The sequence below is a fragment of the Myotis myotis genome, unplaced genomic scaffold (assembly GCF_014108235.1).
Source record: "Myotis myotis isolate mMyoMyo1 unplaced genomic scaffold, mMyoMyo1.p scaffold_m19_p_1, whole genome shotgun sequence".
NCBI lineage: Eukaryota > Metazoa > Chordata > Mammalia > Chiroptera > Vespertilionidae > Myotis > Myotis myotis.
The window spans coordinates 137,448,560-137,473,640 of NW_023416313.1; the positions used below are offsets into that span (position 1 = coordinate 137,448,560).

Here is a 25,081-nt window from a genome sequence, read left to right on the forward strand (position 1 = left end):
ACAAAAGCAAAACAAGGCTGCCATAGGAGCCTATGTCAATAGTCAAGCCGAGGGGTAGGGAGATCAGATGTGGATGACAGAGACGTTGCTAAGAGATCTACAGGACTTGGGAACTGAGGACTCATCCAGGGACAGAGAAAGGAGTCAACCAAGAGTCCAAGACTTTCAGCCTATAGCAGCTGTGAGGATGGAGGAAGTGACAGAAATCAAGAGTCAAAAGTAGCTATTGGCCCTGCCAGGGGAGCTCAGTTGGTTAGAGTGTCATCCGGATAAAAGGTTGTGGGTTTAACCAATGAATGAATAAAATAAGTGGAGCCACAAAAGATCTCTCTTGCCGAAACCGGTTTGGCTCAGTGGATAGAGCGTCGGCCTGCGGACTGAAGGGTCCCGGGTTCGATTCCGGTCAAGGGCATGTACCTGGGTTGCGGGCATATCCCCAGTGGGAGATGTGCAGGAGGCAGCTGATCAATGTTTCTCTCTCATCGATGTTTCTAACTCTCTATCTCTCTCCCTTCCTCTCTGTAAAAAATCAATAAAAAATATTTTTAAAAAAAGATCTCTCTCTCTCTCTCTCTCTCTCTCTCTCTCTTTCTCTCTCTCCTTCCTTCCTCTCTCCCTAAAATCAATCAAAAAAAAAAAAAAAAAAAGAAAGAACAAGAAGTAGTTATGGCTAAAGTATAGGAATGGGATGGAACATGCTGAGCTGGATTTGAGCTACCACGGTATATTGATTTTGAATTGGCAGGGGTGCAGCAGGCGGAGAAACCTAGCCAGGCAATTGGAAAACCGACATGGTACATGGAGGAGAGGGCAAGGATCCAAATAAGAGGGGATAGCGATCTGCATGGGATTTTGAAGATGGGAGAGATGTCCGGAAGGAGGCAGGAACTTGGGTATAGGCTGGTGCAGGGACGGGAGAAAAGGTGTCGCAACCAAGAGGCTGCCTGCCATCTGCCTCAGCTCAAGTATGGCGTGGAGTCGGAATAGGGCTGAGCAAAGCTTGGGACTGAGAAGAGTCCAAAAAAGACAACTGGGAAGTAACTGGTGACAGTCTAACAACTTTTCCGTAGGAAGTCAGGGCCGCTGTCTGAGTGAGGCGTGAGTCCTGAAGGCGAGGCGGCGGCGCAGCGAAGAGAAGGTAGGACGGCTGGAGGCGAGGAGATTGGAGGAACGTCGGTTGCCAGTGTCTGAGGACCTACAGGCTGCATGTCCCCCAGTGTCTAGATTTCTGCTTTTCACATCACGAAATGAGGTGCCGCACGACGAGGATTACTATCTCGGTGGGTGATAAGGTGGCTGCTTCCAGGTAAGCCAGTGGTTCTCAACCTTCCTAATGCCCCGACCCTTTAAATACAGTTCCTCATGTTGTGACCCAACCATAAAATTATTTTCGTTGCTACTTCATAACTGTAATTTTGCTACTGTTATGAATCGTAATGTAAATATCTGATATGCAGGATGTATTTAGGCGACCCCTGTGAAAGGGTCATTGGACCCAAAGGTTGAAAACCGCTGACAGAGGCGACTGCCCGCAGTGGCTGGATACACCCCTTCGCTCCGCCCCGCCCCGCCCCTCCCCTCCCCGCCCCGCCTCCGCCCCCGCCACTGGGACATTCTGCGCAGGCGCGCGGAGGTGGGGGCGGAGCGGAAGTACGGGCGGAAGTGGAGTCCGCAGCGCCTTAGGAAAGGGGCCCCGGAGGAAACTACTCTGCGGCCGTCTGCGGACGGTGTAGGAGTGCGGAGGCCACCATGAACCGGCTCCAAGATGACTATGACCCCTACGCAGTCGAAGAGCCCAGCGATGAGGAGCCGGCTTTGAGCAGGTGCGCCCCGGCTCCGCCCGGCCCCAGGCCTCGGCCGCGGCCTCCTCCCTGCGCCGCGCCGGCCGGTCTGTGCGGACCCTCGGCCCAGCGGCTCGGCCCGTGTCGCGCCCGCTGTCGCCTGCGGGCCGCCGAGGGGAGTTCGGGTGAGGCCTTGCAGCCTCGGGGGAGGCGGGGCCGACAGGGGAAGGGGGCTGTTCGGGAATCCCGCGTAAGTCTTCCAGAGCCGTGTGATCGCATCCTGCCTCTGCAGCTTACGGGCAGTGTGAGCCAAGGCAAGTCGCTTCTCCTCGGTTTCTCATCTATAAGAAGGAAATATAATAAATATGTCGTAAGTATGTTGTAAGGGTCGTGTCACTTAATGTGAGCTGACCAGCTAGAAGACTAACATGCCATAAACAGAAATAAGGGGATATTTAGCAGGGTTTTTTTGAGCACCTGTTAGGTGCTTGCTCTGGGCTACAGAGACCAGTCATAAGATTTTTGCCTTTTACAGGTTTACAGTATAGTAGGGGAAATAATACACTTACCTTGCAAGATATAAATCTGGGAAATAAGCATGTATCTCGGAAGAGCATTGTAGAAAACGATCTTAGCTAGGTACCGACGAGGTTTTCGTGGGAATTTCCAAAAAGGAAGGACGTATCCTACCTGAGGGAAACTTGCAGTTTTGTTGGCAATAGATTTCCAGGCAAATTTAAGCCATTTGAGAGCTGTCAGCAGATCCTACTTATAACTTTAAAACATTTCGTCGGATTGAGCTTTCTGTAAAACTGTCCTACTTTCAATCACAGTGTTTCCTTCCATTATCCTGGGGAGGGTCCTAGGCATGGGGATCCGGCTGCTGCGAAGGTTTCTGTTGTGGGGAGTGAGGATGGATTCCAGGATTCCCTGTGGAAGTTGACTTAAAGGGTCAGGTCTGTGAAAGGAGGTAGATAGAGGCTTCAATTAGTAATTCAGTTTGATTGGAATAGAGGAGTGTTTCCTGGACTTGAGTTATTCTGCCATTACCATCTCCATAGGCACTTGTGTTATTTATTTAACATTTTTCTTTAAGTCAATTTACATTTTTGTAGTTAAGTATCTTCAAGAAAGCTTTATAATCCTGACACTTGTCACTTGTAAAGTAATGAAAAAAATAAATACTATGAAAACAAAACAATGCTTTAAGGCAGTATTGTCTGCTTGAGGCTCTGAATCCAATGCTTGTTTTAAAAAGGGAGATTGTGTTAGAGAGGTAAGAGGTACCTGTCAGGATTTGATTTTACTCCTCTTTATAAGGTACTATTTTATAGCCTGTCACTGTTTCATGGAAGCTGGCGGAAGAGCTGAGACTCCTGGGTTACAGAAAACTCACAGCACAGCAGGCAGCATGAACATTATTATGTTGGTGTTGGTTGCTCTCCCTCACTTCAGCAGAGGTTATGCAAAGAGACCAAGACGGATGCTAACATTCGGTGGATTGGTATCCTGGCTGAAGACCGCTTGAGCTTGGAATCTACTTCTTTGACAGCAGGCAGTAGATAAGCCTGCTCTTTGTCCTGGGAAGGGACATGTCCTCTCCATCAAGTTTTTTTTTTTTTTTTTTTTTTTTTTTTTTTTTACTGCAAACAACCCTGAAAAATGGCCTGGGCATAGAGTGTTGTGAACCTTGCATGCTAGCATACTCAACAAGAATATGCAGGGCCCATGACATTGCCTTGACTAGCAGTGCAAATGCTGAGACTTTTGAAATAATCACCAAGATTGAAGAAAATTTGCAAAAAAGAATAACACTCTTGCCTTGTGTTTTAATTTTTTAAATTAAACATTTTGTTCTTACAACTAGATTCACATGTTGTTGTAAGAAATAATACAGAGAGATTGTGCCCCCTTTACTCAGTTTCCCCCAATGTTAACATATTGCAAAACTAGTACAATATCACAACCGGAATATTGACATGAATACAGTCAAGTTACAGGACATTTCCATCAGCATGAGGATCGTTCATTTTCCCCACTTCCCGCCCCCCATGCCCCTCTTAACCTCTGGTAACTGCTAGTGTGTCCTCCATTTCTATAATTTTGTCCTTTTCAAAAAATATGTAAGTGGAATTCTGCGTTTGTAACCTTTTGGAATTGGCTTTTTTCACTCAGCACAGTTCTCTGGAGATTCACCCCCATTTTTTTAGGTATTAATAGTTCATTTCTTTTTTTATTGCTGAGTAATAGTCTGTGCTTAACCATTCACTCGTTGAAGGACATCTTTCAAGTTTAGACTATTGTGAATAAAACTGCTATAAACATTCATGTATAGGTTTTTTTTTAAACTTCACCTGTGGACATTTTTCCCATTGATTTTTAGAGAGAGTGGAAGGGAGAGGGAAAGACAGAACACTGATGTGAGAGAGACACATTGATTGGTTGCCTCCTGCATGCCCCTGACCACGGCCGGTGGCTCCCGAGGTACATGCCCTGGACTGGAATCGAACCAGGGACCCTTCAGTCCACAGGCCAACGCTCTGTCCACTGAGCCAAACTGGCTAGGGCCATGTATAGGTTTTTGTGTGCATATGCATTTTCATTTCTCTGGGATAAATGCCCAGGAGTTCAATTGCTGGTTGTATGGTAATTGTATGTTTAGTTTTATAAGAAACTGTCACGCTGTTTTCCATAGTGGTTGTACCATTTTACATTCCCACTAGCAGTGGCTTTAGTATCCTTTAATGGGCCATCGTCTATTCTGCTACTCATTAAAATAATCTATGTCCCACACTTTGGAAACACTTAAATATAGAATAGATCAGGATTTCTCAACCTTGGCAGCATTGACATCTTGGGTCAGATATTGACATCTTGGGTTAAAATTAATTGTTGTGAATTGGATTTTTCTGATTTACTTTCTGCTAGAGGCTCAAAAGCATTGTTTAGAAGGCAAAACTAGAGAACCAAAAACCAAGAATAGTCAGTAAGTATTCATCAGACCATGAGTAACTGAGCATTATTTATGTACTGTTGATTGTATTAGAACTGTTTTGGGCATTTCAGATATTTCTGCTGATACCTGGTTTAATTTTGTCCCATTCCTATTGATGGGGAAACCCAGGCACAGAAAGCCAAGTAAATTGGCAGAAATTGCTCAGGAGAATTTGAGATATAATTTAGTTTTCTCTCTCTTTATAGTTCTCTGCAGCACTGTGCCTTTTATTTTTTTTATTTTTAAATATATTTTTAGTGATTTCAGAGAGGAAGGGAGAGGGAGAGACAGAAATATCAATGATGAGAGAGAATCATTGATCGGCTGCTTCCTGCACACCCCCTACTGGGGACGAGCCCGGAAACCTTGGCATGTGCCCTGACTGGGAATTGAACTGTGACCCTCTGGTTCTTAGGTTGACACTCAACCACTGAACCACACCGGCTGGGCATTTTAGGTTTAATTTAGTTGTCTTGAGTTTTAAAACACTGTGGAGTAAATTTTTCATTGCTGAAAAAATTAGAATTGGTGCAATCCTGGAAAGCAGTGTGATAATTCAAGAAGTCAAATGTTTGTATCTAATTCTAGACATTCATCCTAAGGAATTAAACAAAGTTATATGTACAAAGATGTTCATTATAGTGTTTAATAGCAAAGAGCTAGAAATAAATGTACAGCTTTTACAAGAGGAAGTGTTATGCTAACATTAAAAAATATATTTGGAAATATGCAAAATGGTTGATCTATTAAGTGAGACTAGCTCACTTACTATGTAATTACTATGTAATATGCCAGATAAATCAAATGCAACCTTATAAACTTAAGCTTGTTGGGCAGTGAGGTGATGGGAGTTGTAAGTTATTTTAATTCTTTAATATTCATATCCTTTATGATTTAAATTTATATTAGTTCTGAAGATGAAGTGGATGTGCTTTTACATGGAACTCCTGACCAAAAACGAAAACTCATCAGAGAATGTCTTACTGGAGAAAGTGAATCTAGTGAAGATGAATTTGAAAAAGAAATGGAAGCTGAATTAAATTCCACCATAAAAACAATGGAAGTCAAATTATCCTCCCTGGAAACAGGTAAACTTTTAGTTAGATTTCAATAAAGATATTTTTCCAAGCTCCGTATGGGCAAGAACCTTGTTTGTGCTCTTTTGTGTCCCCAGAACCCTCAGTAGGTACTCAGTAAGTAAGTAAATAAATAAATACCATATATATGTATGTATTTTTAAATGGGTAAGCTGAATTTTTTAAAAAATTCTTATTGATTTTTTAAAATAATATATTTTTATTGATTTCAGAGAGAAAGGGAGAGGGAGAGAGAGATAGAAACTGAGAGAGAATCATTGATCTGCTGCCTCCTGCATGCCCTCTACTGGGGATCAAGCCCACAACCCGGTTCTGTGCCCTTGACTGGAATTGAACCTGGGATCCTTCAGTTTGCAGGCCGATGCTCTATCCACTGAGGCAAACCAGCTAGGGCAGTGGTTCTCAACCTTCTGGCCCTTTAAATACAGTTCCTCATGTTGTGACCCAACCATAAAATTATTTTCGTTGCTACTTCATAACTGTAATGTTGCTACTGTTGTGAATTGTAATGTAAATATCTGATATGCAGGATGGTCTTAGGCGACCCCTGTGAAAGGGTCATTCGACTGCCAAAGGGGTCGCGACCCACAGGTTGAGAACCTCTGAGCTAGGGCTTTTATTTATTTATTTATTTTTTTTAAGAGAGTGGAGAAGGGACAGAGAGAGAGATACATCAATATGAGAGGGAAACATTGATTGGCTGCCTTCTGCATGCCCCCTACCCAGGATTGAGCCCAAAACCCATGCATGTTCCCTGACTGGGAATCTAACCAGCAATCTTTTGGTGCCTGGGACAACGCCCAGCCAGCTGAGCCACATGGGCTAGGGCAACTCAGTAAATATTTATTGAGTGAATGGATAAATGTGTTTGGCAACCTGAGCATAGTTTTCTTTGATGACTAGTGAAGAAGTTTTCTGTGTTGTTGGAAAGATATTATTTAATACTGTTTATTTGCATAATTTCCTTTTGTAATTTTTACCCCAGGAGAAAAAAATAAGCAGGTTTATAGAAGTATATTTAGGGTTATATAGCATGGTCAGCACAAATTCCTATCTTATTAAGTAATGAAACATTTCATTTTTATATGTAAACTGTATCTGACTCAAACACTGATTTGTGATAGTAGGACTCCTCAGCATTGGTTTCCATGTTGATATGCTATGTATTAACTGTGAAGAAAGTGTATCCTATCTAATAAAAGACAAAAAGGATAATTGACCGTACCTTCGCTACGCTTCCCATTGGCTAATCAGGGCGATATGCAAATTAACTGCCAAAAAAGATGGCGGTTAATTTGCATACGTAGCCACAATGATGGGAGGCGAAAGGGGAAGGATGGTGATCAGAAACCCAGGCGGCAGGCAAGAGCCGGGAGGCAGGGCAAAGGCAGACCCCCAGCGGGGACACACACACACACACACACACACACACACACACACACGGGACGCCTGCTCTGAGCCTCTGCTGCCAGACGATGGCTGTCAGTAGGACATCCACTGAGGGCTCCCGGACTGAGGGGCAGGCTGGGCTGAGGGAACCCCACCCCCCAGTGCACGAATTTCGTGCACCGGGCCTCTAGTATGATAATAAAAGCAAAAGCAGATTTTAAGAGGAAGAATTAGGATGCAGGCTTATGATGACATAAATATAGATAATGTCATAGCACTAGGCACAAATGAGTCCTTGAGTCATTCCCCTGCCTCTCTGTAGAGCTCTTACTCTCTTTCCCCCGAACTTCCTTTAAAACAAGTTGTTTATTCCCTGTTCTCCACAGTATATTGCATGGCTGAAAGGTAGAGCTATGTATGCTGGCAACTTGAAAATAGGCTATTTAATTAGATTTGTGGGAAGGGAGAAAAAATAATCCCATGATCTGGAACATTTAATCAGGAGGGGCAGCTCTCTGTAATGCATGGGGCACCAATCTAGTAAGTCATTGATTTGGAAATATTTTTCATCCAAATGAGATTGGGAATGAGTAGATATTACTTTGAAGTGATGGAAGAACATATGGAGATTTTTTCTTGTCAATTATGTAAGGTTTAGTTTGTAAACTTCCCTATGGTTTGAACAGGGTCTTCTTCAGGAAATGGGAAAGTTGGAACAGCTTCCACAAAGTACTATGATGATATATATTTTGATTCTGATTCTGAGGATGAAGACAAAACAAGTAAGTAAAATGTTTACCAGGTTTAGCAGTTATATTTTATGAAAAAAAGTTTATCTAGGAATTATTTTGTATTAGGATTTCCCTATGTTTGATATTTTTCAAAGAAATTGCAGGCTGCTGATGTGAAAACAAAAGCAGGATCGATGAATAAGAACAGGTGTGGTACAAATATTGAACTGTAATGTTGTACACCTTGAAATATATATAACCTTGTATACCAATTTTACCACACACACAAAAAAAGAACAGATGGGAACGCATACATATGAGGACCAACACTGGCACTGTATTGGCACAACTCGGGAAAGGGCGAGTGTGTTCCAACTCAGGGCTCTTGGCCCCCCCTCTTCTCTCAGGTTTCCTAGCACAGCAACATTTGTTTTCACACCTGCTAATAGTTTCTATATTTTTTTTTACCCCCCTTGCAGAATTCTCCCTAACTTGATTTAAAAAAATATATAATTTTATTGCTTTCAGAGAAGAAGAGAGAGGGAGAGAGAGTGTGAAACATCAGTGATGAGAGAGAATCATTGATTGACTGCCTCCTGCACACCCCACACTGGGGATCAAGCCCACAACCAGGGCATGTGCCCCCAACCAGAACCCTTCAGTCCTCAGGCCAACGCTCTATCCACTGAGTCAAACCAGCTAGGGCTCGTTTTTTCTTAAAAATTAACCTCTATTCTTTGGAATTGGTTTTGTATAAAATTTGAGTGAAGATGAACATATTGACAAGACCCGAAACTAATTTACTATATCAGTAATTACACTGGAATACACAAATAATACATTTATTTGGTAAAGTAATAATTTTATATATTATTAAATATTGACGTGCTCAAGCACGCTTCAGTCCACAGGCCGACGCTCTAGCCACTGAGCCAAATGTACTTCATCCTTAAGTACATTTTAAAAGTCTAGTATATATGGATGACCATATTTTTTTCCATTCACTTGAAATTTTTTTTTATGATTTCAGTAGTATTTTATATATGGGAACTTGTAGAAAATTTAGATGTCAAAAATAGTTTCTATTCTTGCTTTGCTTTGAGTAGCCTTTTTGGACTCAGAATTTTCATTATTTAAATACCAGTTTGAGATACCAGTTTTCAGTGAGAAAAGTTTTGCCTCCTCTGTCATCTTCTTTTTAATGCCTTGTTAATTGGGCAAGAACGGTACTTGGAGGAATAGTTAAAATTTTTTAAAAGGAAAATATAAATAGAAAAAATATGTAGCTTAGGAAATGGGATTCTTCATTCTGTATTAAAAAGGTATGAACTTTAACCCTGGCTGGTTTGCTCGTGGTGAGTGTAGCCTGAGGACTGAAAGGTCTTGGGTTCGATTCCAGGTCATGTTCTTCGGTTGCAGGTTCCCCAGTCCCAGTAGGGGTGCGTGCAGGAGGCTGCCAATTGATGTGTCTCTCACATAGATGTTTCTCCCCTTCCCTTTCCTCTCTTCCTCCCCCGTCTCCCTCCCCTTTCCCGTCCCCCTCCCCTCCCCTCCCCTCCCCTCCCCTCCCCTCCCCTCCCCTCCCCTCCCCCTCCCCTCCCCTCCCCTCCCTCCCCTCCCCTCCCTCCCCTCCCCTCCCCCTCCCCTCCCCTCTCCCTTTCTTTCTCCATTCCACTCTCTTTAGAAATCAATGGAAAAAATATCCTCAGGTGAGGATTTAAAAAAAAAGTGTGAACTTTAGACTTGCTACTTAGCCATATTCTTAACATTTTTGAAATTAGCACAGGTGACCAAGAGAAAAAAGAAGAAACGACACAGGATTCTAACAAATGATGAATTACTGTATGATCCTGAAAAAGATAACAGAGATCAGGCCTGGGTTGATGCACGGAGAAGAGGGTAAGAACTTAAATTTAATATTTAGAATCTTGAGAAAAAATGATTAAAAGATAATCTCACTATATTCACATTTTGAATGTATATGTATGCTTATATAGATGTACATAAAGAAGTTTGAGAACAAACTGCTGAATACTTGATTTTGAAAATAAAGCAAATTTAGTCAGAAAGTTGATTTTTAAAAAAAATATACATTTTATTGATTTTTTACAGAGAGGAAGGGAGAGGTATAGAGAGTTAGAAACATCCATGAGAGAGAAACATGGATCATCTACCTCCTGCATACTCCCTACTGGGGATGTGCCTGCAACCAAGGTATATGCCCTTGACCGGAATCGAACCTGGGACTCTTCAGTCCACAGGCCGACGCTAGCCACTGAGCCAAACTGGTCAGGGCAGAAAGTTGATTTTTAAAAAAGCTTTTGAATACAAACTGTTGTAGTCAGTCTCTTCATTCAAGAACCAAAAATGGCCCTGGCTGGCTTGGCTCGGTGGATAGAGCGTTGGCCTGCAGACTGAAGGGTCGCGGGTTTGATTCCGATCAGGGGCATGTGCCTGGGTTGTGGGCTTGATCTCCAGTGTGGGGGGCATGCTGGAGGCAGCTGATCAGTGATTCTCTCTCATCATTGATGTTTCTATCTCTCTCTCCCTCTCCTTTCTTCTCTGAAATTAAAAAAAAATATATTAAAAAAAAAAGAACCAAAATGAATAAAAAAATATAGACACAATTTAAATCTACTGTGGTTTTTGGAAGGAAGTCACTATGTGCAGCCCAGACTTAAGGAGTAGTGAGTTATGAGGGAGAGTATCTTCATAAGTTATTTGTAATTCTTCCGTATGGGAGATTTGTCTCTTCTTCCTCGTTTATGTATTCAGTCATTTACATCAGCATGGACTCACGAGAACTTATACTTTGGGTTAAAATCCAATACTACTTTTTTTTTTTTTAAATCTAATTGCTTTAGTTTTGGCCATTGGGAGTGCTTTCAGTTGGCTCCTGTGCCCCTTAGACATACCTACTGCATTGGGTTTTTCTTTTCTTTTTTTTTTTCTAAATATATTTTTATTGATTTCAGAAAGGAAGGGAGAGGGAGCGAGGTATAGAAACATCAATGATGAGAGACGCGCATTGATCGGCTGCCTCCTGCATGCCCCACACTAGGGATCAAGCCCAAAATCCAGGCATATGCCCTGACTGGGAATCAAACCATGACCTCCTGGTTCATAGGTTGACTCTCAACCACAGAGCCAGGCTGGCTGGGCAGATTTTTCTTTTTTTTTTCTTAGCACTTCCTTACTTTCTGGCACTACAAGATGCTTCAGGTTCATCTTGTATGCCCCATTCCTAGAATTAACCAATTTTCTGAGGATTACTGATTACTTTTATTGGGGAGTAGCATTAGAAATCAAGTTCTGGTTTTAATGTGTCTTCCCTCTACTTTCATTTTCTGTTCAAGATACCATGGTTTTGGAATACAGAGGCCACGTCAACAACAACAGCCTGTTCCAAATAGTGATGCTGTCTTGAATTGCCCTGCCTGCATGACCACACTGTGTCTTGATTGTCAAAGGTAACAGATAAAGGCTAACAATACGCACATACGCACAAAGCAATAAAAACAAAACTTGGTGGGTCTTTTTTAAAATCTGAAGTAGACTTTTGAGGTAGTTAGGAATTCTGGGCTTGTGCCCTTGACCATAATCAAACCCGGGACCCTTCAGTCTGTAGGCTGATGTTCTATCCACTGAGCCAAACCAGCTAAGGCTGTTCTTTTACTATTGAGTTGTATGAGTTCCTTGTATATTTTTACTATAACCCCTTATCAGATAGTGTATGACTTGCAAATATTTTCTCCTGTTTTGTAGGTTATCTTTTTATTTTGTTGATTGTTTCTTTGCTATGCAGAAGCTTTTTAGTTTTATGTAGCCCTGCTTGTTTATTTTCACTTTTATTTATTTATTTTTTTTTTTAATATATTTTTATTGATTAAGATATTACATATGTGTCCTTGTCCCCACGTTACCCTCTACCCCCCACGCCCCCCACCCCCGCTCATGCCCTCACCCCCCCGTTGTCCATGTCCATTGGTTAGGCCTATATGCTTGCATATAAGTCCTTTGGTTGATCTTTCCCCCTTACCCCCACCCTCCCCTACCTTCCCTCCAAGTCCCGACAGTCCAATCAATGCCTCTCCGTCTCTGGATCAGTCCTTGTTCATCAGCTTATGTTGTTCATTATATTCCACAAATGAGTGAGATCCTGTGGTATTTATCCGCTCTCAAGTTCCATCCATGCTGTGGCAAATGGTAAGAGTTCCTTTTTCTTCTTCCTCTTCTTAAAGAATACCTTTCAGCATTTCATATAATGCTGGTTTGGTGGTGATGAACTCCTTTAGCTTTTTCTTATCCGTGAAGCTCTTTATCTGACCTTCTATTCTGAATGATAGCTTTGCTGGATAAAGTAATCTTGGTTGCAGGTTCTTGCTATTCATCACTTTGAATATTTCTTGCCAGTCTCTTCTGGCCTGCATGGTTTCTGTTGAGAAATCAGCTGACAGTCGTATGGGTACTCCCTTGTAGGTAACTGACTGTCTTTCTCTTGCTGCTTTTAAGATTCTCTCTTTATCTTTTGCTCTTGGCATTTTAATTATGATGTGTCTTGGTGTGGTCCTCCTTGGATTCCTTTTGTTTGGGGTTCTCTGCGCTTCCTGGACTTGTAAGTCCATTTCTTTCACCAGGTAGGGGAAGTTTTCTGTCATTATTTCTTCAAAAAGGTTTTCAATATCTTGCCCTCTCTCTCCTTCTGGTACCCCTATAATTCTGATGTTGGTACGCTTGAAGTTGTCCCAGAGGTTCCTTACACTATCTTCATATTTTTGGAATCTCTTTTCTTTTTTCTTTTTCGGTTGGGTATTTTTTGTTTCTTTGTATTTCAAATCTTTGACTTGATTCTTGGGATCCTCTTTTCTGCTGCTGGATCTCTGTAAATTATTCTTTATTTCAGTCAGTGTATGCTTAATTTCTAGTTGGTCCTTTTTCATGTCCTCCATGGTCTCCCTATACTTATTGAGGGATTCATTAAATTTATCGGCGGTTTCCATAAAATTCTTGAAAAACCTTATAACCGTGGCCTTAAACTCTATATCCAATCGTTTGCTTTCCTCCATTTCTGCCATTTGTGACCTGTTTCTTTGTCTCCGCATTTTGGTTGCTTCCCTGTGTTGATAGAGTGGCTTTGTGTGCTAGGTGTCCTGTAGGGCCCAGTGGCTCAGCCTCCCCAGTTACCTGAGGTGGACACTCTTGGTGCACCCCCTCGTGGGCTTTGTGCACAGTCTTGTTGTAGCTATGCCTTGGTTGTTGTAGGATCACTGGGAGGAATTGACCTCCAGGGCAATTGGCAGCGAGAATCAGCTGCCCTGATGATGCTCAGCTGTGTAGCAATGCAAGCCGCAAGCCGCTGTGGGGCCTGGGCCTTCTCTTGGAAGCTCTGAGTCTATCTGGCCCGGCTGCGGTTAGGTAATTACAGGTTGCAAGTGGCCGGGGCATTCATATGCAAAAGCCTCTGCCGCAGCCTGGGTGGGGCGGGGTCTCAAGGAATCAAAGGGCTGAGAAAGCAGGTATGGCGGAGCCTCAGCCCTGCCCTAAGGAGTCGCGAGTCCCAGTGTCCCGGCAACGGCTGCAAGCACCTCTGAGGGAAAGCCGCTCTCAAGCTCGCCCGCTGCCAGACAGTCCAGTATCTCCCCGTATGAGCCCTGGGTCCCCAGAGACTTCCCGGAACCGGATTTCAGAGCCGTCGGGAGCTTGTGTCTCCCTCCGGATTCAAAAAGACAGCCGCGTCCTCAGGTGCCAGACCCTTTCCGCGCGCACGAGCCCCCCGTACCTCTGCACGCCACCTCCGCAGCTCCTCCCGCTCGCAGTGTGCTTTTCTCTCCTTCTAGTTGTAGAATTTACACTCAGCCAGCCCTCCTGTAGTTCTGGATGGTGTCCACCTTGTGTTTTTGATGCATTTATCGATTGTTGTGGGAAGCAGAAATTTCCCGGTGTTTATCTATGCCGCCATCTTAGTTTCTCCTATTTTCACTTTTATTGCTTGTGCTTTTGCTGTTATGTTAAAAAAACATTTTTAAGACAAAGGTTAAGGAGCTTTTCCGATTTTCTTCTAGGACAGTGGTTCTCAACCTTCTGGCTCTTTAAATACAGTTCCTCATGTTGTGACCCAACCATAAAATTATTTTCGTTGCTACTTCATAACTGTAATGTTGCTACTGTTATGAATCGTAATGTAAATATCTGATATGCAGGAGGGTCTTAGGCGCCCCCTGTGAAAGGGTCGTTCGACCGCCAAAGGGGTCGCGACCCACAGGTTGAGAACCGCTGTTCTAGGAGTTTTACAATTTCAGGCCTTATCTTTAAGTCTTTAATCCATTTAAAATTAATTTTTGTGAGTGGTGTATAATAGGGGTACAGTTTTATTCATTTGCATGTGAACATTCACTTTTCCCAATAGTGTTTATTGAAGAGACTTATCTTTTCCATATTGAATTTTCTTGGCTTCCTTGTCAAATATTGGTTATATGTTGTGGCTTTATTTCTGGGCTCTCACTTGATTCTGTTCTGTTGATCTATGGGTCTATTTTTATGCCATTCCTATACTGTTTATGCCATTTCTATACTCTAGCTTTGAAATTAGGAAGTGTGATGCTTCCAGCTTTGCTCTTAATTTAAAAAAAATATTTTTATTTATTTCAGGGAGGAAGGGAGAAAGAGAGAGAGATAGAAACATCAATGATGAGAGAGAATCATTGTTTGGCTGCCTACTGCATGCCCCCTCCTGGGGATTGAGCCACAACCTAGTCATGTGCCATTGACCAGAATCGAACCTGGAACCTTTCAGTCTGCAGGCCAACACTCTATCCACTTAGCCAAACCAGCTAGGGCCAGCTTTGTTCTTCTTTTTCAAGATGACTTTGACAATTCAGAGTCTTTCATGGTTCCATATAAATTTTAGGATGGTTTTTTCTATTACTGTGAAAAATGCCGTTGGAATTTTGATAGGGATTGCATTGAATCTATAGATGGCTTTGGGTAGTATGGCTATTTTAACAATATTAATTCTTTCAGTCTCTGAACACAGGATATCTTTCAATTTATTTGTGTTTTTTTTTTCTTCTTCAATTTCTTTCATCAGTGTCTTAGAGTTTTCAGTGTATAGATTTTTCACCTCCTTGGTTAAATTTATTCCTAAGTATTTTATTATTTTTGATGCTATTATTGTGAATAGGATTGTTTTCTTAATTTTTTTTTCCAGATAGTTGTTAGTATATAGAAACACAATAGAGTTTTGTATATTAATTTTGTATTCTGCAACTTTACTGAATTTGTTTATTCTAATGTTTTTTTTGATGGAGTCTTTAGGGTTTTTTATATATATATATGATTATGTCATCTGCAAACAGAGACAATTTCACTTCTTCCTTTCTTATTTGGATACCTTTTATTTCTTTTCCTTGCCTGATTGCTCTGGCCTGGACTTTCACTACTATGTTGGTTAGGAGTGGTGACAGTGAACTCTCTTACCTTGTTTTCCATTTTAATTATTTTAAGTGTACAATTCAGTGACATTAACTACAATCACCATATTGTGCAGCCATCACCATTATTTATTTCCAGAAGATTTTCGTCATTCCAAACGGAAACTGTGTATCCATTAAACAATAATTTCCCATTCTTCACCCGCACTGCCCCAGCCTATGATAATTTCTGTTTTACTTTCCTTTTGGGATTGTTCATTGCTGGTGTGCAGAAATGCAGCAAACTTTTGCATGTTGATTTTGTACCCTACAACTCTGCTGACTTAGTTTATTAGCACTTATACTTTTTCTGTGTAATCTAGAGTTTTCTACATATAAGATCATGTCATCTGTGAACAAAGATAACTTTACGTCTTCCTTTGTATACCTTTTATTTTATTTTTCTTACCAAATTGCTCTGATTATAATTTCCAATACGATGTTGAATAGAAGTGGTGGAAGCAGGTATTTTTGTCTTTTTTCTGATCTTAGAGGAAAAGTTTTCAGTCTTTCATCAGTGAGTATGATGCTAGCTATGGGTTTTTCATACGTGGTATTTATTTTATTGAGGAAATTTTCTTCTATTCCTAGCTTGTTGGGTATTTTATTTTATTTATTGTTTTAGAATCCTCACCTGAGGATATTTTTTCCATTTGATTTTCAGTCAGAGTGGAAGAGAGGGGAGAGAGAGAGCAACATTGATGTGAGAGAGACACATTGATTGGTTGCCTCCTGCACATGCCCTGACCTGGCTGGAACCCACAACCAAGGTATATGCCCTTGATGGAGAATTGAATCCTCGACCCTTTGGTCTGTGGGCCAACGCTCTAACAACTGAGCCAAATTGGCCAGGGCTTATTGGGTGTTTTTATCATGAAAGCATGTTGAATTTTATCAAATTTTCTGCATCATTTGAGATGATCAAGTTTTGTCTCCCCCCCTTCATTCTATTAATCCAAATATAGTCATCCCTTGGTGTTGGAGGGAGATTGATTCCAGGCCATGCTCCCACCCCCTCCATCCCAGTGGATACTAAAATCTACGGATGCTCAAGTCCCTTATACTATGAAATAGCACAGAACAGTGCATACATTTTGGCCCTTGGCATTTATGGATTTCCAATTGCAGGTTGAAAATACTGTTTTCTATCTGCAATTGGTTGAATCTGAGGATGCGAAACTAGCAGACATGGAGGGTTGACTGTATACTCTCTACCTTTTTCTTTCCTCTTTTCCTCTGTTGGTAGTCTTATAAATGCCTAGCTTAGTCCGTGTTCTCAATCAAGTTAACTGAAACCAAGTGATGCCGGAGCGGTGGATTTGCTCTAGGACAGTGATGGCGAACCTTTGAGCTGTCAGCATTTTGAAAAACCCTAATTTAATTCTGGTGCCGTGTCACATATAGAAACTTTTTGATATTTGCAACCATAGCAAAACAAAGACTTATATTTTTGATATTTAGATTATATATTTAAATGCCATTTAACAAAGAAAAATCAACCAAAAAAATGAGTTCGCGTGTCACTTCTGACACGTGTGTCATAGGTTCGCCATCACTACTCTAGGAGCTCATGAGGAGCTAGATACATGTTATTCTTATTCACTACCTGGAAATTTCTGATCTGCAGCAATTAACTTATGTACTTTCCATATGAACCCTTGAGCTTTTTGTATATAAATTGGACACCTAGAATATGTTTATGAAATGAAGAAAAAGTTAACTATAAAATGTCTTTGTACTTAAGTTGCTTCTTTCAAATTAAACCATGTTACAGGGTTTCTATACTCAAAAGAAGTTGCTTTATAATCCAACAGTAGAAATTTTCCTTGGTAAAAATTGTGTTCCACATTAATACAGGATTCCAATACAGTGGAGTATAAATGAAATTTTTATAGTCTTACTTGGAGAAGCACCAGCTTGCACAGTCTAAGTTACCAGTGGTGGTGATGGTAGCGGAGGTCAACATTTGGAACTAATGAAGGCATAACTGGAGTTCACTGTTTTTAGCCAGATATTTCTGTTGCATGAAATTTAAAGGGAAGAAAGTAAGGCAACTTATTAAGTGGGGAAAGAAGTAGAAAAATATTAAGTATTTGAGGGTAACAAAGGAAGCATTATCTTTTTTCTTTTTTAATCCTTATCTGAGGATATGTTTATTGATTTTAGAGAGAGAGAGGGAGAGGAAGAGGCAGAAAGAGAAGCATCGATGTGAGAGAGACACATTGATTGGTTGCTTCACGCACTTGTCCTGACCAGGGTCGGGATGGAACCTGCAACCCAAGTACATGCTGTTGGTGGTGTGCAGAATTGAACCCATGACCCTTTAGTGTGGAGGCCGTCTCTCTAACCATGTAGCAACATGAGCCAGGGTTCTTTAAGCTTTTAAAACTAGCTTTAACTGAAATGGTGACCAGAACGGCACCACTTGTAATGAGAGGAGGGCAGAGTCTCAGGTCACAATAGAAACAGCCAAAGATAATTTAAATATTACCTCTCAAGTTTCCTACAACTTATCTTTTTAAGTTTGAAGAGCAAATCAATTTTTTTTTCTGAGGTAAAGTTACTTATGCACCATTATCTATTAACAAGTTACTTCCTATTCTTAAAAAAGCTCTTAACATTTCTGTAAGTTTCCCATTTTGTTCTTATATCTTTACTTTGGTTGGTATTTCAGTAATTTTTGGTGTCATATTTTATCTAAATGGATAACTATTAAAATAAAACATAAATATACATTCTCCATTTTATTTCCCTCTTAGGCATGAATCATACAAAACTCAGTATAGAGCAATGTTTGTGATGAATTGTTCTGTCAACAAAGAGGAGGTTCTAAGATATAAAACCCCAGAGAACAGGAAGAAAAAGCGAGGCCATAAGAAGATGCGGGCTAACCATGAAGATGCTGCAGAGCAGACAGATACAGAAGTGGAAGAAATCTATCACCCAGTTATGTGCACCGAATGTTCCACTGAAGTGGCAGTCTATGACAAGGATGAAGTCTTTCACTTTTTCAATGTTTTGGCAAGCCATTCCTAATAGCTAAGTTTGCATTTAATTGCCCAATACTGTATATAAGGCAAATATGACAGTTACTTTCCTCCTGCCTATTAAGTGACATTCTGAGTGGTTATTTGAGGAAGCAGTGTTTTATTTTTGAAAGAGAATGGTTACCAAACTTCACCTTTCCCCCTTCTTTAAAAAAATTTCCCCTAGCTCTGTTGAGACTGATTATTCAATCCCTTTTTGATGGACTTTGGAAACTTGGGGCTTTTTATTTATTAAAGTTCTTTAGAACTAAAGTGTTCTGGAGTTGTAAGTAATCTGTTTTAGAGTGTTATTTTTTATTTTAGACATACCCTTGGTGTGATTAAACTGGAAACTATTTACTGACTTCTGTATGTATTGGTTTTGCTAAGAAGTATCTTTATTTTCCTTCTACTGCATAGGGTGGAGTGAATGTTTAGCAACTGTTACAATGACATGGAGTTAGTATTGCTGGCTGCTTTGAGTAATTAATGTAGGCTTCCTTAAAAGGATTGTACTTACTAGTATTTTAAACTTAATGAATTAACATAGTGAAATAGAAATTTGTGGTGAGGAAGAGCAGCCTCAGCCTCCAGCCATAGATTTAAAAATCCTCTTGCTGCCCCTTGTATCTGCTGTTTATTCCAGAATTTCTGTTGCTGGCAACCAAGTGTTTTTCTTGTTTTTGTTATTAAGTACATCAGTGATTTTCAACATTTTTCCCTCTCATGGCACACATAATCTAATTACTAAAATTCTGCTGCACACCAAAAAATATTTTTTGCTGATATGAAAAAAAAAGGTATACTTTTGATTCATTCACCCCAGGTGGCTATTGTTGTGTTGGCTGTTACAATGTTTTTATTTGACAGTCTAAGGGAAAAGAGGTCAGTGCACCTGACTAAATAGGTAGGTACTACACGTTTTAAAAATTCTTGCAGCATACTGGTTGAAAATCACTGAAGTACATAAAAATCATTAGTGGCAGCTGGGAGGAAATTACATTGTAGGCAACTGTACATTTTAGCTTTTAAAAAATTTTTAGAAGTGTCAGGCCCATGTGCCACCAGCGAGGGGCTGGGGCCTCTGGGGCCATGCGCACAAGCTGGGCAGGGGGCCGGCGGTGCGCACAGCGGAGCCGCCTTGGAGCCTGAGCCTGCCGGGCCGGGCCGGGCTGGGCCGGGGAGCGTGTGGGGTGGCAGGTCGGTTAAAAAAAAATAAATAAATTAAAATAAATAAATAAATTTAAAAAAAAATTAAATTTTTTATTGACTTCGGAGAGGAGGTGAGAGGGAGAGATAAAAACATCAATGAAGAGAGAGAATCATTGATCTGCTGCCTCCTGCACATGCCTGCTGGGGATTGAGCCTGCAACCCGAGCATGTGCCCTGGGCAGGAATAGAACCGTGACTCCTGATTCATAGGTCAGCACTCAACCACCGAACCACACCAGCTGGGCCATTTTAGCTTTTTAAGGCAGGGTTATGTGTCCGCGACGAGCAGAAACCGAAGTAACCGCTTGAGCTAAAGCTGACCCCATTTTAGCTTTTTAAAAGAGTGATATGATTGGACTGTTTCTAAAAACAACATTAGGAAGCTCAGGGTCCTCTTGTTAATCTAGTAGATATGTGATAGAGTGAAAAGAAGTCGGGAAATATGCTTTAATTTGGGCTCTACCATGGTAATCTTGGGAAAGTCTGTTACTTGGAGTCTAGTTTTCTCATCTATAAAATGAAAAAATTGGGTTAGGGCAGTGGTTCCCCACAGAGGTCAGGGTTCAGCAGAGCTTGAGGAGGATCTCTGCTTACTGCCTTAGAGAATGCTGTACTTCCAGAAGGAAAACAAGTCTCAATGCCTTGCCTTCTGCGCTTTCTAAAAGCTCCATGTTAGGAGAGCTGGAACCAGTGATGGTGAAGTATTCGCATGAATTGGGTGGAGGCAGAAAAATGATCAAGAAAAATATGCTAGTATTCGATTAGAAGCATTATATATACGTTATTTTTTATTTTTAAATTGATTTTAGAGAGGAAGAGAGAGAGAGAGAAACGTTGATTTGTTCCACTTATTGACTCATTTATTGGTTGATTCTTGTAGTTCCTTGACCAGGAATTGAACCCACAACCTTGGAGTATCAGGATCATGCTCTTACCAACTGAGCTATCCAGCCAGGCACATTATATATAGTTTTAAATGTTTCAACATATTGCCAGATGGTATATTACAGAATAGCACTACAGTCTGTTTATCTTAACCTTGTGTTTGCCATGGTGTAGCTTTGCAAGATTTTCTGTCATTGTAAATCTACTTTCTTCCCAGTTCTCACAACCACCCCTCCACCGTACTCTCATCTCCATTTCAGAGGGAGGTTCTCTGTGGTCTTGTACATAAAGATCATTTGGAACAGATATTAAAAAGGCACATTGTTGCCCTAGCCGGCTTGGCTTAGTGGATGGAGCATCGGCCTGTGGACTGAAGGGTCCTGGGTTCGATTCTGGCCAAGGGCACATGCCTGGTTGCAGGCTCGTTCCCCAGAAGGGGGTGTGCAGGAGGCAGCCAATCAATGATTCTCTCTTATCATTGATGTTTCTGTCCCTCTCTCCTTCTCCCTTCCTCTCTGAAATCAATAAAGAAATATTAAAAAAAAAAAAAAGGCACATTGTTGAGGCCCTACTCAAGGTGATTCAATAATAAAAATGAGGTAGGAAATTACAATGTATAAAGATGTAATTAATGACAATAACATAATGGGGAGGAACAGAACTGTATAGAAGCAGTCTTTTGTGTTATATTGAAGCTAAGTTCAAGCTAGTTTGTTAGAAATTGAAGATGACAATTGTAAACCGCAGGTTAACTATAAAGATGTTACAATAAGAAGAAAATTTAAAGTGACCCAAGAATATACTATATTTAAGTATCTACACTAATAAAAGAGAAACATGCAAAATGGTGTCACTCCGCTACACCCACCAGCCAATCAGAGCAACTATGCAAATTAACCCAACAAAGATGGCGGTTAATTTGCATATGCAGGCGCAGAGCGAAGACTGAAGGCTCCGGCCAGAGTGAAGACTGAAGACTGAAGAGGCTTGGCTTCTCTGCTGTGGCCAGACCAAAGGCCCGAGTCCCGGGTGCTGGAGGAAAACTGATGCCGGCAGCCAGGGAAGGAAGGCCTATTGCGCAAATCTTCGTGCAACGGGCTTCTAGTTATATAATACAAAGCTATGTATAATTATTCTGTATGTCCCTTTAACTTAAAAAAATGATTGAAATATCACTTAAGTAAATTGGTGCAGAACACTGTTTTGGCTTGAAGTAGAGAGGGCTCTGACAGTTTTCCACCCCAGTTTTAATGCCTCGCTTAGAATATATTTTCTGTTCTTTTATTTTCTTAAGATGCTACCTACAATGTGATTACATTCAGATTATTGAAAAATCATACTGCTTTTGTGAAAGAAAAACAGCAACATGGAGTTGATAGTCTCAAGAGAGAGAGCTATCTAAAATGGAGCAGGGTCCTAACCGGTTTGGATCAGTGGATAGAGCGTCGGCCTGCAGACTGAGGGTCCCAGGTTCGATTCCTGTCAGGGGCATGTACCTTGGTTGTGGGCACATCCCCAAGTAGGAGGTGTAGGCAGCTGATCGATGTTTCTCTCTCATCGATGTTTCTAACTCTCTATCCCTCTCCCTTCCTCTCTGTAAAATAATCAATAAAATATATTTAAAAAAATAAAATAAAATGGAGCAGGGCCCAGCTGGTGTGGCTCAGCAGGAACCAAGAGGTCGCCCGTTCCATTCTCGGTCAGGACACATGCCCGGGTTGCCGCTCGATCCCCATTAGGGGTGCATGCAGGAGGCAGCCGATCGATGATGCTTCTCTCTCATTGATGTTACTGTCTCTCTATCCATCTCCTTTCCTCTCTCTCAAAATCAATAAAAACATTAAAAAAAAATAAAATGGAGCAGGGAGGCATCTGGGAAGCTGGATAACTCACCTCTTCCATGTGAAACTGAACTTTTTAACTGGCCTTAAACCAAATGGCTACACCCTGATACAGGTCCTGGAATTAGACTTGCATCATTGAACTCTTTTTTTAAAAAAATATACATTTTTATTGATTTCAGAGAGGAATGGAGAGGGAGAAAGAAACATCAATGAGAGAGAGAATCATTGATTGCTTTCTGCCTCCTCCATTCTGGGGATTGAGCCTGCAACCTGGGCATATGCCTTGACCAGGAATCCAACCACAATTCATAGGTTGATGTTCAACCACTGAGCCACACCAGCCAGGCTATTCATATCAATATTTAGAGATGGGGGGGGGGTGGAAGAGAGAGAGAGAGAGAGAGAGAGAGAGAGAGAAACATCGATCAACTGCCTCCCGTACATACCCCGACTGACCGGGTATCCAACCCTCAATCTGGTCACGAATGGGACCCGCAACCTGGCTATATGCCCTGACCAGAATTGAACTGCAACCTTTTAGTGCATGGGATGATGCTCAACGAACTGAGCCACAAAAGCCAGGGCTCTATTCATATTTAATTCTTTAATCCACCACTGATTTATTTTTTTTCACATGGATAGTTAGCAGTGTTTATTGAAAAGTCCCTTCTTTCCCCAGTGATCTATAATGCTATCTCTGTCTTATCAAATATGCACGGATTTATTTCTGGGCTCTCCACTCTGGTTTTTTTTAAAATTTAATATATATTTTATTGATTTTTTTACAGAGAAGAAGGGAGAGGGATAGAGAGTTAGAAACATCGATGAGAGAGAGAAACATTGATCAGCTGCTTCCTGCACACCGACTGGGGATGTGCCCACAACCAAGGTGCATGCCCTTGACCAGAATCGAACTTGGGACCTTTCCGTCCGCAGGCCGACGCTCCATCCGCTGAGCCAAACCGGTCAGGGCTCCACTCTGTTTTATAGGTTTACGTCTTTGTTTTTGTACCAATACCATATCATGCTAATTACTTTAATGTTATGGTAAGTCATTCTATTACATTTTTTAAAATATATTTTATTGATTTTTTACAGAGAGGAAGGGAGAGAGATAGAGAGTTAGAAACATCGGTGGGAGAGAAACATCGATCAGCCGCCTCCTGCACATCTCCCACTGGGGATGTGCCCGCAACCCAGGTACATGCCCTTGACCGGAATTGAACCTGGGACCTCTCAGTCCGCAGGCCGACGCTCTATCCACTGAGCCAAACCGGTTTCGGCGGCTCTATTACATTTTAGATTCAACTTAAGTTTTGTAAAACTGGTGAGATTGTTTTTGTTGTTAATTCTCACCCAAGGATATTTTCCTATTGATTTTTTAAAGAGAGTGCAAGGGAGGGGGAAATACAGGGAGAAACATCGATGTGAGAGAGACACATCCTGCATGTGCCAGGACCAGGGCCAGGGATCGAACTTGCAAAGGAGGTACATGCCCTTGACTGGATTGAACCCAGGACCCTTCAGTCCACAGGCTGACGCTTTATCCACTAAGCCAAACTGACTAGGGCCTACCACTATTTCTAAATGTTGGTAATTGATCATCTGTTCAGATCTGTAACTTCATCATTTTGAGGATTTTATCTAAATGGACTCATACAATATGTACCTTTTGAGACTGGCTTTTCACTCAATATAATGCCCTTAAGACCATCCAAATTATTGTATGTGTCAATAGTTCATTTCCTTTTTATTACTGAGTAGTATCACATTTTCCTGGATATAGTTCACTTTGTTGAGCTATTCAGTTATTGAAGATGTAATTGCTTTTCAGTAAAAAGGCAAGTACCACTTTAATTATAATTCTGAATTGCTTATTTTTGTGTTAACATCCATGTTGTTATAAAGCACAATAACTGTGGTAGGTATTTGCAATATCATTTATGACCTCTTCTTGACAGCAATAGATCATCACTTCTGCCTTCTTCTATTGGACATATAACCCATCCGTGATTCAGAGTGGGAAGGTACTTAACAAATACAAATATGTGAATATCAGGAAGCAAGGATCACTGGGGTTTCCTTGGAGACTGGCTACCTGAATCTTTTAGTTTATCTAAATGGAAAGCTGTAATGACTCTTGTGAACCTTTGCTAAAAGAATAAATTATCCCCTACCTTGGAAAAGTGATATGCTAATGCTTATTCACTGTGAGGATTTTTCTATTTGTGGTAGGTTTAAAGTTAATGTGAAAACCATGTAATTAGAAAGACTTTAAAAATGGTTGGTATTTTTTAAAATCCTCACCTGAGGATATGTTTTTATTGAGAGAGAGACACACACACACACAGAGAGACATCGATGTGAGAGAGAAGCATTGATATTGTTTGGCTGCCTCCCATATGTGCCTTAAGCAGGGATTGAACCCGCAACCTAGGTATGTGCCCTGACTGGTAATTGAACCCACAACCTTTTGGTGTATGGGATGACGCTCCAACCGGGCTAGAAAAATGGGTTGGAATTTAATGGAGCTATCTTTTGGCTCTATGATGCAGAAATAGTCCTGACAGGGTGTTACTTTAATATGTAAGGGGTCTAGAAATAGCTCTGATGGCTCTGTGTCCTTAACGAGGGCACAGTTTATAATCATCA

At 41.2% G+C, this 25,081-nt stretch overlaps 1 protein-coding gene across 4 annotated transcripts; it reads left to right on the forward strand.

Moving 5' to 3' along the window:
• Positions 1 to 965: 965 nt before the first annotated feature.
• On the forward strand, positions 966 to 18,852 carry LOC118678146 (E2F associated phosphoprotein). 4 transcript variants are annotated; one of them, XM_036353353.1, is made up of 6 exons: positions 966 to 1,306; positions 5,686 to 5,864; positions 7,949 to 8,044; positions 9,775 to 9,892; positions 11,350 to 11,463; positions 18,222 to 18,852. In XM_036353353.1, exons 1-6 carry the CDS (start codon positions 1,248 to 1,250, stop codon positions 18,496 to 18,498), a joined length of 843 nt encoding a protein of 280 aa, XP_036209246.1. In that variant the 5' UTR covers positions 966 to 1,247; the 3' UTR covers positions 18,499 to 18,852. The 4 variants fall into 4 exon arrangements, with proteins under 4 accessions (XP_036209246.1, XP_036209256.1, XP_036209266.1 ...); XM_036353343.1 differs by lacking the exon at positions 966 to 1,306 and adding an exon at positions 1,627 to 1,823; XM_036353363.1 differs by lacking the exons at positions 966 to 1,306; positions 11,350 to 11,463 and adding an exon at positions 1,625 to 1,823.
• Positions 18,853 to 25,081: the final 6,229 nt, after the last annotated feature.